The sequence below is a fragment of the Pteronotus mesoamericanus genome, unplaced genomic scaffold (genome assembly GCF_021234165.1).
Source record: "Pteronotus mesoamericanus isolate MK-2021 breed Mesoamerican mustached bat unplaced genomic scaffold, CSHL_Meso_final contig_73, whole genome shotgun sequence".
NCBI lineage: Eukaryota > Metazoa > Chordata > Mammalia > Chiroptera > Mormoopidae > Pteronotus > Pteronotus mesoamericanus.
Window position 1 is genome coordinate 11,762,726 of NW_026555245.1, and position 13,679 is coordinate 11,776,404.

General features: G+C 38.1%; 1 protein-coding gene across 1 annotated transcript in view; it reads left to right on the forward strand.

The window, feature by feature from the left end:
* The window catches only part of TRPM6 (transient receptor potential cation channel subfamily M member 6), a 130,094-nt gene that overhangs the window by 45,125 nt on the left and 71,290 nt on the right, over nucleotides 1-13,679 (forward strand). Inside the window, exons 8-14 of the mRNA XM_054583304.1 lie at nucleotides 281-449; nucleotides 1,524-1,647; nucleotides 3,779-3,851; nucleotides 4,228-4,328; nucleotides 10,281-10,415; nucleotides 11,433-11,486; nucleotides 13,418-13,555. Coding sequence (XP_054439279.1) covers nucleotides 281-449; nucleotides 1,524-1,647; nucleotides 3,779-3,851; nucleotides 4,228-4,328; nucleotides 10,281-10,415; nucleotides 11,433-11,486; nucleotides 13,418-13,555 — 794 coding nt within the window. The remainder of the gene's footprint in view (nucleotides 1-280; nucleotides 450-1,523; nucleotides 1,648-3,778; nucleotides 3,852-4,227; nucleotides 4,329-10,280; nucleotides 10,416-11,432; nucleotides 11,487-13,417; nucleotides 13,556-13,679) is intronic.

Sequence of the window (13,679 nt, forward strand, 5' to 3'; positions counted from 1 at the left end):
AAAAGAGGTTTACTTGGATAGAATGAAAATACTTAAATATTATGTTGATTTTTACACCAGAGAAAGTTTGAAGATGCTGTACCATATAGATGCTACTTTTATTTCAAGTCCACGCTTCTGGACTCGAACTATGCAAGCCTGAGCCCAAAAGAGAGAGGGGCCAGAGCAAGTACCGAATGCATGTGGTGATCGAAACATTTGTGTCTGGAAATCAAAATTGCTGATTGGCCGAGATAGGGTTGCTTCCTAACAGTGTGGTATTGTTTGTCATCTGAAATAGGCTCAAGACAAGGTGTGCCCATGGTGGGGCTGGTGGTGGAAGGAGGTCCCAATGTCGTCCTCTGGGTCTGGGAGACTGTGAAAGACAAACATCCAGTGGTGGTGTGTGAGGGCGCTGGCAGGGCTGCCGACCTCCTGGCCTTCACCCACAAACACTTGGCAGATGAAGGGTAAGTGGTCGACTCTTGCGTTTGAAACTATGGTGACTATTCCTTCATTTCAGTTCTTAAAGCTCTGCTTTTATGTGGGCCGGATACCCTTGGAAGACAGAGGTAGAGATCGGAATTCATTTCTCAGTGACTTTTGTATTTATTTGTCAAAATGCCCTCCAGGGATGTCAGCTGCTGTTTCATTAGGTGAAGAACGACCTGCCTCTAAGGGGAGCTTGAGCCTTGTCTGAGCTTCTGGATAAAGCATTTTCAGGGAGTATGAGGGAGGAGATGTTCCTGCAAATAGCTATTAAGTCTGAAAAAACTCTACAGTGAGTGAGGAAATCAGTGTTGGCTCAGATCACCTTCAAGTTCATTTGCCATTAGTAAAAATAGCAGAATTGGGGAAACTGACATCCTGGCATTTAAATAGTATATTTTGTGCTTATTTGAGGTTTTAATTCTTTCCCCCCCTTTTATATAAGAAGAAAATTTTTCTCTAGCCATCCCTATGTCCAGTGTGATTTTTCCATTTCAAAAGCATGATAAATATTTTTACTCCCGAAGTAAAAAAGTGCTAATGAACTAAAGTATTAACCAGGCTAATTTAATTCATATTCATGCTTATGCTAAAACTGCTTTTTGAAGATGCTTTCCTTACAGTTTCTCTCCCTTTAAGCCCTCAGCTCTCTGATCAAACCCTCTACCCCCTTCCTTATCCTTTTGTACCTCTCCCTTTCCCAAAGTCACCCTTGATGAGTGGTTCTTGGCCCTTTTAGGCTTTCAGGTCCTTTTGAGAACATGATGCCCATAATTTCTGGAGATTGACAGCCCCTGGAAATCTTTCAGCTTGAGAACCTTGCCCAGAGTGTATTCATTCCAGGATCATGGCAGATCAGTCTACTGTCAATTTCAAATTCAGACTTCTGGCGACGCTGCTTCTCTTTGCTTCCTGCTCATTTTCTTCCTCGGCAGGACTGTCCATAGAAACCTTCTCAGTCAAGTAGGGCAGACGGCTGGTTTTCTTGTACTGAAGTTGCTCTCTTGTCCCCTGCTCTGCGTTGTGTCAAGTCATGGCCACTTATCTCTCTCCAGGACTCTTCATCCTCAGGTGAAGGAGAAGATTATCTGCATGATCCAGAACACTTTCAACTTCAGTATTAAACAGTCCAAGCACCTTTTTCAAATTCTAATGGAGTGCATGGTACACAGGGATTCTGTGAGTATAATGAGGTGATGACTCAATTGACTTAAAATGCTAATGTTTAACAATTATACCGTTTATTTTTACAATTTTTTAAACTATGGAATATTTCATTTTTAAAAAAGATTTTATTTATTTTCAGAGAAAGGGGAGGGGAGGGAGAAAGAGAGGGAGAGAAACATTGACGTGTGAGAGAAATATCAATTGATTGACTCTTGCACACCTCAACCTGGGTACCTGGCCTGCAACCCAGGTGTGTGTCCTGACCGGGAATTGAACCCTCAACCTTTCAGTTTGCAGGCTGGCACTCAATCTGCTAAGCCACACCAGCCAGGGCTGGAATTTTTCATTTTTAACTTTGTGTAAAAGGCTACAGAACTTGACTCTTAGTTGAGTAGCTTGGCTTCTTAACCCCTGACCCCCAGTTTTAAATTCTTGACGGTACCTGGGGAAAAGCACTTAGCAGAGCAGTAGTACATAAAAGTGATTAAGTTTAGTGAAAATTACACATAAATCTCTTCAATGGTTAAAGGAACAGCTCCTTAAGTGAACTCAAGTCTACTGGGCTAGACGACAGCAGCATGCCATCCTGAGTAAATCCTGCAGGAGATCATGAAGGGCACATAGGCAATGGGAAAGTGACAGCATACTCTGGGACAGGGGGCGGAGTCCACACACTATGGCCCGGGCACATAATGTAGATTCAGGAAAAGATTTTAGTGTTTGAGGGTACTTTGATGAAAACTGTTATTAATGATTTGGATGATATGAAGCTGACAATTACAGTAAACATGCCACTATATTATGATTTATGGTGGTCTCTCCAGAATTTGAAGGCTGGGCAAAATTATACAAGATTTTGGTAATCCTTGAGCTCCTGGCTTCAAAAAAACAATTGAACAAACGCGGCTAAATATATATGAAAAGCCTTGGGGTTTTAGTTGACCTAATAACAACAAAAATAAGAACCGTGTCAATAATTAAGAGTGTGCTTTCAGATATATTCTTCACCCAAAATAGCCCCACAAGTGAGTTCAGTATGCACGGACCTTTTATTTCAGTTTCAGAGGTGATGGAGCTGAAGCCTAGAGAAATTAAGTGATTTATACAGAATCATGAAGTTACTAAATAGTAAAACTCAAACTTGAACTTAGAGTTGAAGTCTCATATATGGTCTACTACGTTTTATATTTCTCATAATAATCAGTAATATCAAGAGGGAACTAGAGAAGGCAACTAAGGGTTTGCACATTACAGGAATTAGTACAAATGAGGGTTGATTTTATTCATGCACACGGGGATGCCCTTACTTGGAGGGAACCAATGTGTGAATTGTAAAAGCATAGTTTTCCTGTCTTTATGGGACCTTAGAAATTAGGGTTCCTTTTCTGTGAGTGAGGAACCTCAGATTCAGTGGTCATAAGATATCTACCCAAGGCTGACCGTCTGGGGCCAGCACTTGCCAATCCAGGCTCCTTTTTTGTTAAACACTCCGTCTACTGTATAAAATATCATTTCATTTGGAAATACTGAGACACATTCATTAATAGCAGGAGACCGTCTATAATTGCAAGTAATATCCTTATTTGTCTGAAAAATATCAGTCACATGCTGGGATGCACAGGACACTTTGACATTGTGCAAACAGTTTGTGCTGTCCGTTGTACTTGCTCATTGGGTGCATTGTAATTCCCTCACTTATTTTAGGACAAATCCTTGAGGATTCATTTCTCATTGAAAAGCATAAGTGTGAGTTTCTAAGCCTAGGTGAACAGAAGGAGCTCCTACGGTATTCCTTTAAAGTGGGGAAGGATTTCCTTTGCATAAGGAACTGAAATGAGTTTTCTTATAGCATGTGCACAGTAAATTAATGTAGTAATGCTCTTTTATATATGTTTCCTCTAGGATAGATGGAATTTTTTAGGTATTTTTTTTCTCTGCAAGCCTACTGTTCTCCATTATCCCATGTACATTTTTATCTATTTTATAAGTAAAAAAATTTTTTTAAAAATCTGAGTGATTTTTGACACGAATGAAGATTGTTTTCCCCAATTCATGAGCTCAAGAATGAATTTTGTGGGTACCATTGGAAGCATTTCCTTGCAAATTCCCAAATGTATGCCTTTCTGTTTTTCAACTCTTATAGATTATCATATTTGAGGCTGATTCTGAGGAGTTGCAAGACCTTGATTTAGCAATCCTAACAGCTCTGCTAAAAGGTGAGTAGGTCTGAAGCGGGTTACAGCTGTTCCCCACCTCCTGTTTTCACATTCGGTCACACTTTGTGCTTCATTGTTGACATTATAGTGAATTTTTAAAACAGATTTTATTTATTTATTTTTAGAGAGAGGGGAAGCAAGGGAGAAAGAGAGGGAGAGAAACCTCAGTATGTGAGAGATACGTAGATTGGTTGCCTCTTGTACACCGCCAGCTGGGGACCTGGCCCACAACCCAGGCTTGTGCTCTGACTTGGAATCAAACCAGGGACCTTTTGATTTGCAGGCTGGCACTCAGTCAGTCCACTGAGCCACACCAGCCAGGGAATATGCTGACATTTTAAACAGAACCTATACTTTTTCCTTTCTTTTACTCTAGGTACAAATTTATCAGCATCTGAACAATTAAATCTGGCAATGGCCTGGGACAGGTCGGACATTGCCAAGAAACATATCCTAATACATGGACAGCATTGGAAGGTACAAAGAAAATGGAAAAAATATTTTGTGTTGGTTTGTTAGGGAGGGGCAAAAGAGGAAATTGGAGAGATTAATTGGTTTGGAAGGGGTGTGGGGGGTAGCATCTCTGTAGCAAAGTGCCCAGAGAATATAAAACATTTCTCTCATCTACTTTGCCTTCCTGAAAACATTTTTTCCCTCTGGCTCTGCAGATTAATTGAAGCTGATAAAGGAAGTTGGGGCAAAGACAAATTAGAATTTTTTATTTTTTGTTTTTTTAAAAAAGATTTATTTATTATATTTTAGAGAGAGAAGAGAGGGGCAAGTGAGCGAGAAAGAGAGGGGGAGAAATATAGATTAGTTGCCCCAATTGAAGACCTGGCCCGCAATCCAGGCATGTACCCTGACCAGGAATTGAACTGGTGACCATTCCATTCACAGTCTGGCACTTAGTCCACGGAGCCACACCAGCCAGGGATTGAATTTCATCTTTATTGTAGTTTTTAAAAAGATTTTATTTATTTATTTTTAGAGAGGGGAAGGGAGGGAGAAAGAGATGGGGAGAAACATCAATGTGTGGTTGCCTCTCTTGCCCCCTATACCAGGAACCTGGCCTGCAACCCAGGCATGTGTCCTAGACTGGGAATCAAAACAGTGATCCTTTAGTTCGCAGGCCGGCACTCAATCCACTGAGCCACACCAGCCAGGGCTATTGTATTATTATTTTTTTTACATTACCTTTTAGTCCCCTTATATCCCCCTCCCCCTGCAATCACCACCCTGTTGTCCATGTCCATGAGCGCTTTTTCCTTTTTGCTCAGTCCCTCCACCCCCTACCCTCCTCCCCCAACTAGCTGTCCATCTATGGAGTCTGTTCCCATTTTCCTTGTTAGTTCAGTTTGTTCATCATATTCCACATATGAGTGAAACATATGATATCTGTCTTTCCCTGACTGGCTTATTTCACTTAGCATACTGTTCTCCAGGTCCATGCATACTATTGTGAAGGGTAAAATGTTCTTTTCCTTTTTCATGGTTGAGTAGCATTCTACTGTGTAAATGTCCCATAGTTGTTTTATCCATTCATCTATTGATGGACACTTGGGCTGCTTCCATATCTTGGTGATTGTAAATAATGCTGCAATGAACATAGGGGTGCTTATGTCTTTCAAATTAGTGTTTTGGGTTCCTTCAGATAAATTGCCCGAAGTGGGATCACTGGGTCAAAAGGCAGATCCATTTTTAATTTTTTGAGGTATCTCTATCTGCTTTCCACAGTGGCTGCACCAGTCTACATTCCCACCAGCAGTGCAAAAGACTTCCCATTTCTCCACATCCTTGCTAGCACTTGCTGTTTGTTGTTTTTTTGATGATAGCCATTTTAACAAGTGTAAGATGGTATCTCACTCTGGTTTTAATTTGCATTGCTCTGATTAGTGACATTGATCATCTTTTAATATGTCTATTGGTCATCTGTATGTCCTCTTCGGAGAAGTGTCTATTCAAATTCTTTGTCCATTTTTTAATTGGGTTGTTTGTTTTTTTGGTGTTGAATTTTGTAAGTATGTTTTAAATTTTGGATATTAACCCCTTATCAGATGTATCCGTGAATATGTTTTCCCATTCTGTGGGTTGTCATTTTATTTTCCTGATGATTTCCTTTGCTGCTCAAAAACTTTTTAGTTTGATTTAGTCCCATTTGTTTATTTTTATGTTTTTGTTTCTCTTGCCTGGGGAGATATATCTGATAAAAAACTGCTACAAGCAATGTCTGAGATTTTGCTGCCTATGTTTTCTTTTAGGATTTTTACAATGTCTGGTCTAACATTTAAGTCTTTGATCCATTTTGAATTTATTCTTGTGTGTGGTGTAAGAAGGTGGTCTAGTTTCATTTTTCAGCACGTATTTGTCCAATTTCCCTAACACCATTTATGGAATAAACTATTTTTAGCCCATTGCATGTGCTTGCTTTCTCTGTTGAATATTAATAGCCTATAAAGTTGTGGATTTATTTCTGGGTTCTCTATTGTGTTCCATTGATCTTTGTGTCTGTTTTTGTGCCAGTACCAGGCTGTTTTGACTACTATGGCCTAATAATATATCAGAGAAATCACAGTACTTCATAATAATATAAAACTATTAGGTAGTGTGATTCCTCCAACTTTGTTCTTCTTTCTCAGGATCGCTGTTGCTATGAGGGGCCTATTGTAGTTCCATATACATTTTTGAAATATTTGTTCTAGTTCTGTGAAATATGTCATTGGACTCTTGATAAGAATTACATTGAATTTACAGATTGCTTTGGGTAGTATGGACAGTTTAATGATGTAAGGAAGGAAATATGCATCTCCTTCCTATCCCTGAACATGGTATATACTTCCACTTATTTGTGTTTCTTCATTTTCTTTGTTTAGTGTCTTATAGTTTTCCAAGTACAGATCTTTTACATTCTTTGTTAGGTTTATTCCTAAGTATTTCATTCTTTTTGAAGTAATTGTGAATGGGATTGTTTTCTTGATTTTCCTTTCTGTTGGTTCATTATTGGCATATAAAAATGCAACTGATTTCTGGATATTTATTTTAAGAATTTTTTATTTTTTGAGTGGGCAGATTTTTATATTGTTATTTAATACTTTAATGTAATTTTTTTGCATTAAATTGTAATAAATGCTCATAGTTGAAATTAGTGAAAACAGAGAAAAATATCCAGAAGAAAAATTACCTATAGTGGTAATCATAATTACTATTAACATTCTATTTTTAAAAATTACAGTTGTGACCATATCACAGGTAGATTATTTTTGGGTCAAACTAATACATACACATTGTTTAAAACATTAAATGGTACTAAAAGTCTGCTAAAAAATAAAAAAAAGTTGTTCTTTACCCTACTAAACCCAAGAACCAAGTACTTTTGACATTTTTTGATTGTTGTGATATTTATAAACCTTCATATTTCTAAATAATCATGTTAGTGGTGAAAAGGCACCATGTGTTTGACCTGTGGGGACCTCGGTTTACCAATTGGTTCAGCAACCTCGGTACTTGAGTTCCAACTAATAATTTAGAGACAAGAGTCAAACTGTAAGAGAAAGTTTATTTGGAAAGCCACAGAGGTAGAAGAAGTGAACTATGGAAGAAATGGGCTCAGGAAACAAATTACAGAGGCAAAAGGAGGCCTCTTGGAGAAGGAGATGGGGAAAGGCAAAGGAGTGCTGGGTCTTGTGTCCTAAGGGCTTTTAAGAACTGAGATTTTAGGGGAAGTCCCAGGAGAGGATCTCGATACACTATCACCAGCATCTTTCTAGGTGTGTCCTTTCAGGGTCGAGGCCTCCACTGATGGGTGGGCCCCAGGACAGGGGGTCATTAATCATCACAGCTGGTTCTGAATGTCAGCTGTGGCATCCCCCCACCCCTCCCACCTGGCCTTGCTGCTTTTCTGGGCCTGGAGGTCACAGACAACTGAGACCTAGGTGTTGTCTGTAGTTAGACCAAAACTCTCTCTCTCTGAGACCTGAGGTTTTGTTCCTAGGATTATTTGATGCAGTTCAGAACCTCATTATCCTGAGGGCTGAATGCTTAAGGGAATGGTTTTGCAAGGGGTTATATGGGAGTCAGATGAAATGGTTCTCTGGTCCCTGTGTTCCTGCTCTAAGGGAGTCTACCTTATGCCCAGCGACATGCCAACAGAGGAAAGGTCAGGGGAGGGTCTGAACCACAGGAACAGATAGGTGAAAGGTCAGGGGGTTTAAACCTCATGACCAATGACAGGCTAGGGAAGGAGAAGTTCCCCGGGGGATGAAGTCCTTATTTCCCACCAGTTTTGCTGGTTGCTAAGTACCTGGGGCTTTCGGTGCTGGGGACCTCCTGTACCTGGCCCACCGTCCTTGCTCAGCTTATGCCTGTCTAACTGCCTACTATAATGTCGTATTGCTGTCTTCTGATGCATCAGTTTTAGACACCTTTCAATACTTCTGTCTGTGGGCTTCACTACTGCGATCTGGACTAGTGGCCCGCTGTTCTTGGTGTGGGACTGTCGTCCTTCATTGTCTTGGGATTCCCTCTTGTGTTATTGTACCTGTTTTCTGTACTTTCTGTCCTCCTCCTTCTGGGTTTACATTTTTATTTTGGTGATGTGCATCCTTCAGTAACTTCCTGAGAAAGGGAGTATGGAAGATTTTGAGGACTGACATGTTTGAATAAATTTTAATTCAAGATTGGAAATAATTCTCCTAAAGAATTTTGAATGGTTAGTTTCTAATATCCAGTGTTACTGTTGAGAAAGTAAAAATCTTTCTGTTTTCTGATCCTTTGTGACCATGTTTCCCTCCTCTGGAAGTTTAAAAAATGTTTTGTTTTTTTTCAGTGTTTTGAGATTTCACAAATACATGTGTTATTTTGAGTCTTTGTATCCATTATGCGGAACACATGCTTTCTATTTGGCAATCATGTGTTTCTATTCTGAGGAATTTCCTTCCTTGTTTTCTCTGTTTTCTTTAAGGAATTCCTGTTAGTTAAATGTGGGACCATAGATTGCTCCTCTAATCTTACTTCTCCTACCTAATAAGCATTTTCTTTTTGTTTCTGGTAGCATATTATTTATTTCTAAGAGCACATTTGTTCTTTGTCTTTTTTTAAAAAATGACATATTGAATACAAATATCTTCTTTTATTTCTGAGGATTTTTAATGATGATTCTTTTGACGTTTTCTTATTTCCAATTTGCCTGATTCCTCTTAATTGATGCTTTGTGGTCTGTTTGCTCTGGACTTTTTGAGACTATAGGATAGGAAACTCATTAGAAATTATGAGCTGCTAAGTTTGAGCTTCAGAGTGGAGTGACCTGGCTGCCATTTGTTGGTGGACCTGAGAAGTCAGCATATTCATGTCTTTTCTCTTGTATGAGTCACAATACCAGAAAAGAATCCTTCAATCTCCTGCCTTGAAGGTAAAAGCCTTGTTGCTAGTATTATGGAAGTCAAATGGGCAAAGATGACTAGGAAGCTCCCAACATTAGGAATTCAGCATACGTGCATTTATTACATCTTGGTGCTGCCAGAATTCTGTGGCATAGATTTGTTTGGTTGTTGACTTTTTCCAGTTTCAACTTCTGGGGAATTTCTGGCTTTTGGAGACTGCTGTCAATTACCATTTGACCATCTTTTAAAATGTTGCTCTCTTTATCTCCTTGTTCTTCTGCCTCCCTCCCTCCCTCTCCCTCCTTCTCCCCTTCCTCCGTCTTCCTCCCTCCCTCCCTCCTCCTCCCTCCCTTCCTTCCTTTCTTTCTTATCCTCACTTGAGGATATGTTTATTGATGAGAGAGATAGACAGACTGAGCAAGAGAAAGACAGAGAGAGAAACAGAAACAGAGAGAGGCAGAGGGAGAAACATTGATTGATTGCTTCCCCTATGCTTCCCGATTGGGGATCAAGCCCATATCTGCCCTGACCAGGAATCGAACACGCAACGTTTTTGTGTACAGGGTGATGCTCCAACTAACTTAGCCACCCATCCAGGGCCTCATTTCTTTTTCTCCTTCTTCTTTTTAAAGTCTCTACCATAGTTTTAATGGGGTTTTAGGTAGGAGTAAAAGTAGATGAATGTGTTTAATTTGCCATTTATACCCAAAAGCCAGGTATAGTTTAAATGGAAAGATGCCAAGTTATGAAAAAAAGGAAAAAAAAAAAACCTCATATGGATTTTTATTAGAATTGCATTAAACCTGTACATGTATTTGGAAAACATTGAGAGCTTTACAATAGTCAGTCTTCCCACCCAAGAGAAAATTTAGTCAAGATGTCCTTTATGTCTTCAAGTTTACTTTTTGTTATTTCTTCACTCTGGTGTTGAAGTAAGGTTGTATTTTATATTTACTGTGTCTGTATAGTCTTGAGTTCAAATATGCATAGTCATTTCGTTACTATTACTTTTCTTAATTGTCTTTATATATATTTTTATTTTTACCCTCTGAAGCCTGGCTCACTGGAACAAGCAATGTTAGATGCTTTACTGATGGATCGGGTGGATTTTGTGAAGCTCTTAATAGAATATGGAGTGAACCTCCATCGCTTTCTTACCATTCCTCGACTGGAAGAGCTCTATAACACAGTGAGTACTGGAACATTTCATCAGTCACCTCCTTTAAAATTTACTTTAGGATTTAGCTTGAATGTTCAGGTCTTCTTGACTGTTGATATACAAAGATAAATGGCTTATAGAGAGACAGACTTTTCAACCAAAGGAGGAATATCCTTACTGGTTCCATTTGACCCTAGGGTCATTTCTCTATTTCCCATCATTAACCATACAGAATAGAGCCATAAACTAATTTCAGAAAAATATTGTAGTAAGACTGTAATTAATGCCACAGATGTGAATAAGAGCAAATTAGTTTTATTGAGTTATTGAAAGAATCTCAACCTAAGGCTGCTGTTAGAATTCTGCACCTGCAACTTCCCTATGCAAACATGTATTGAAACTAGACTGACTGGTTTACTCATTGTAAAAACACCATTTGCTCGAGTCATGCACCCTTCTGAAGTGTCTGTCCTTGCCCTTTGAATCTTAGACTTTCTTCAGAGCCCTATTCAAGTCCTGTCTTTTTGACCTGTCCCTGCAGTACAAATTATTTTCAACTTTTGAGCACACACATATTCATATTATTGGTCATTTTTTGTGTGTGTAAGTTCTTATTCTTTTCTATTAGACTGTAAAAACTCTGCAAAGAAAGTACTTATGTTCTCCATTGACTCCCTCAGAAGCTTGATTGAACATAGTAAGCATTCGAAAAATATTTTTGATGGAATTTGTAATTATGTGGCTTATATATAATAAAGGGTAGTAATAAATTAGTTAAGATTTATTTCTGTCACTTGTCACATAGAGCTAAGTCCATACTACCTACCTATTACATCTTGCTTTGAAAAGTATTTCAATCTAATTATATTTTCTCTTGGGAAACACCTTCTTTAAAATTAATGTGGCTTAAGTTTCATTACCAAAGATGTTGAAGAACATCTCTGGTATTCTGGATTATTTATACATTCTGAAATAAAGTCCCCCCCACCCCCCAGCACATGGTAATAAAAAGTCAATGAAAATTTTTCCTTTTGTTCTTTATTTCAGAAACAAGGACCTACTAATATGCTCTTGCATCATCTTGTCCGAGATGTGAAACAGGTAACCTAATTATGGAGGTGTGCAAATTTCTTTGGGCATGGCCTTAACTGTGTGATGGAGGTTTCACTAGGTTTTGCTTTATAAAATACAGATTTGGATCTTCTAGTGAGTTGCCTGCCCTCTTCACCAAAGATTGAACAATGTCATCACCAAACCACACCTTACATTTTTCCTATAATTTACTCTGTTTTTAAAGATTAGATCCACCAAATAAATGTCATTAGCTAATAGTTATTTTCTCTTACAAATACAAATTGGAGACATATAAAAGCTCTTACTTCTTTTCCGAGTCTAAGCATTTCTCTAGGGAACTAGGATGAATCCAGCTGCTCTATATCCTTCTTCATATTTTGTTCATTGTGTTTTCATTGAACTTAGAGTCAAGTCAAATTTAAAATAATCTGTCCCATTACTTACCGTAACTTCTCAACTTTAACAGATTTTTATTTTAATTTCTTCTCTTTTAATTACCCAGAACTTTTATTCACATGTGCGGAAAACTGGTAGTGCCTTTTATTTGTCTCCATAATTAATTTCCATCCATGGCACATTTGAAAAGTTCTTTCCTGCCCTGGCTGGTTGGCTCAGTTGATTGAGTGACAGGCTGAGAACTGAAAAGTCACCGGTTTGATTCCCAGCCAGGGCACGTGCCTGAGTTGTGGGCCAGGTCCCCAGTTGGAGGCGTGGGAGAGGTGACCGATCGATGTTATCTCTCGCACATTGATGTTTCTCTCTCCCTTTCTTTCTCCCTTCCTTCCCCTCTCTCTAAAAATAAATACATTAAAACAAAACAAAAAAAAAAGAAAAGTTTTTTCCTCATTTATCTTATCTAGTATCTTGATGGAGAGAGTATAGGCTTTCTGGTTATGCTAACATGATGGCACAGCCAGAGTGAAAGGACTGTGGAAGAAGACATTTAGCTGGCAAATTAGTAGTAAGCAAAAGTGTCCATGCTGATGTAAATTTAATTTGCATTCATTTTTGATAGATCAAAATGATTTTCCTTATATTATTTCCTTAAACTCTGATTCTGTCACAGTAAGCTGAAGAAAAAGGAATGAAAAAGTTAAATAGGCTATTAACTAGCAGCAAATAAAAACATAATTTTTATTGTTTCTTAAAAAAGTAAATTATGACAGAAAAATTAAATCATTTACACATTTACATATATACATATATATTACCTTATTTCCTGTTCAAAGCTTCATGAATGCTGTTCACAGAGATTTTGTTCAGTAGTCTGTGTGCCTTTAAAAATATTCAGGGGCCAAAATAAATTTCATTTAGACTAAGATCTGTGTACTTGGAAATCTGCTGTTCAGCTCTCCTACCACCCATAACAATTAGTCTTGATACAACCTCATGTTTTGATAGCTCATTTGGTTCTGCCATTCCATGTTCTTTATTTCTATTTGTTCTACTTTCCATATTCTTGTTTTGTGTGTGAAGTTGTCAACAAAATTCAAAGTGTTGTAGCCATTTTCATAAAAAGAGGCAGATTATTTAACCCGGTGTTAATTTTCTATCGCATATCACATACATTCAGTATATCTTTCAGTAATATTACCTCTGTTGTAGTAGTTATTTCCAGCTAAAGACAATTTTTATACTATATTGAAATGTATTTTATTCTAAAGAATGTGTATGCATGAGAGAGAGAGAGAGAGAGAGAGAAGAGAGAGTGAATGAGCAGATATAATCAGACATTCAATGTCTAGAAAACTAAAACCATATTAAAGCTAAGTCTCTTTTCCCATCTGAACAAGCATTTTGAATCAATAGCTGGCCATATTAGTTGACTGGTTTGTAAAGATGATGGAAAAATATGAGTCTGCCTCTTTGCAGTTGATTTGGTTATGTTCTAATGGCATGGGAAAAGAGGTCAGAAAAAAGAACTGAAAGTTATAATTGGCTACATGTTTCTGTTGCAGCATACTCTTCTTTCAGGCTACAGAATAACACTAATTGACATTGGACTGGTAATAGAGTACCTCATTGGTGGAGCGTATCGAAGCAGCTACACTAGAAAAAATTTCAGAGCCTTCTACAATCTCTACAGAAAACATAAGGTAGCACAATTAAAAAGTACTCTAGTAAAATTAAGGATAACTAATAATAATACTTTTTACAAAGTGGCTTGGGAATTTCAGATGGGAATAGCTTCTAAAATGGACGTTCTATTTATTGACATTT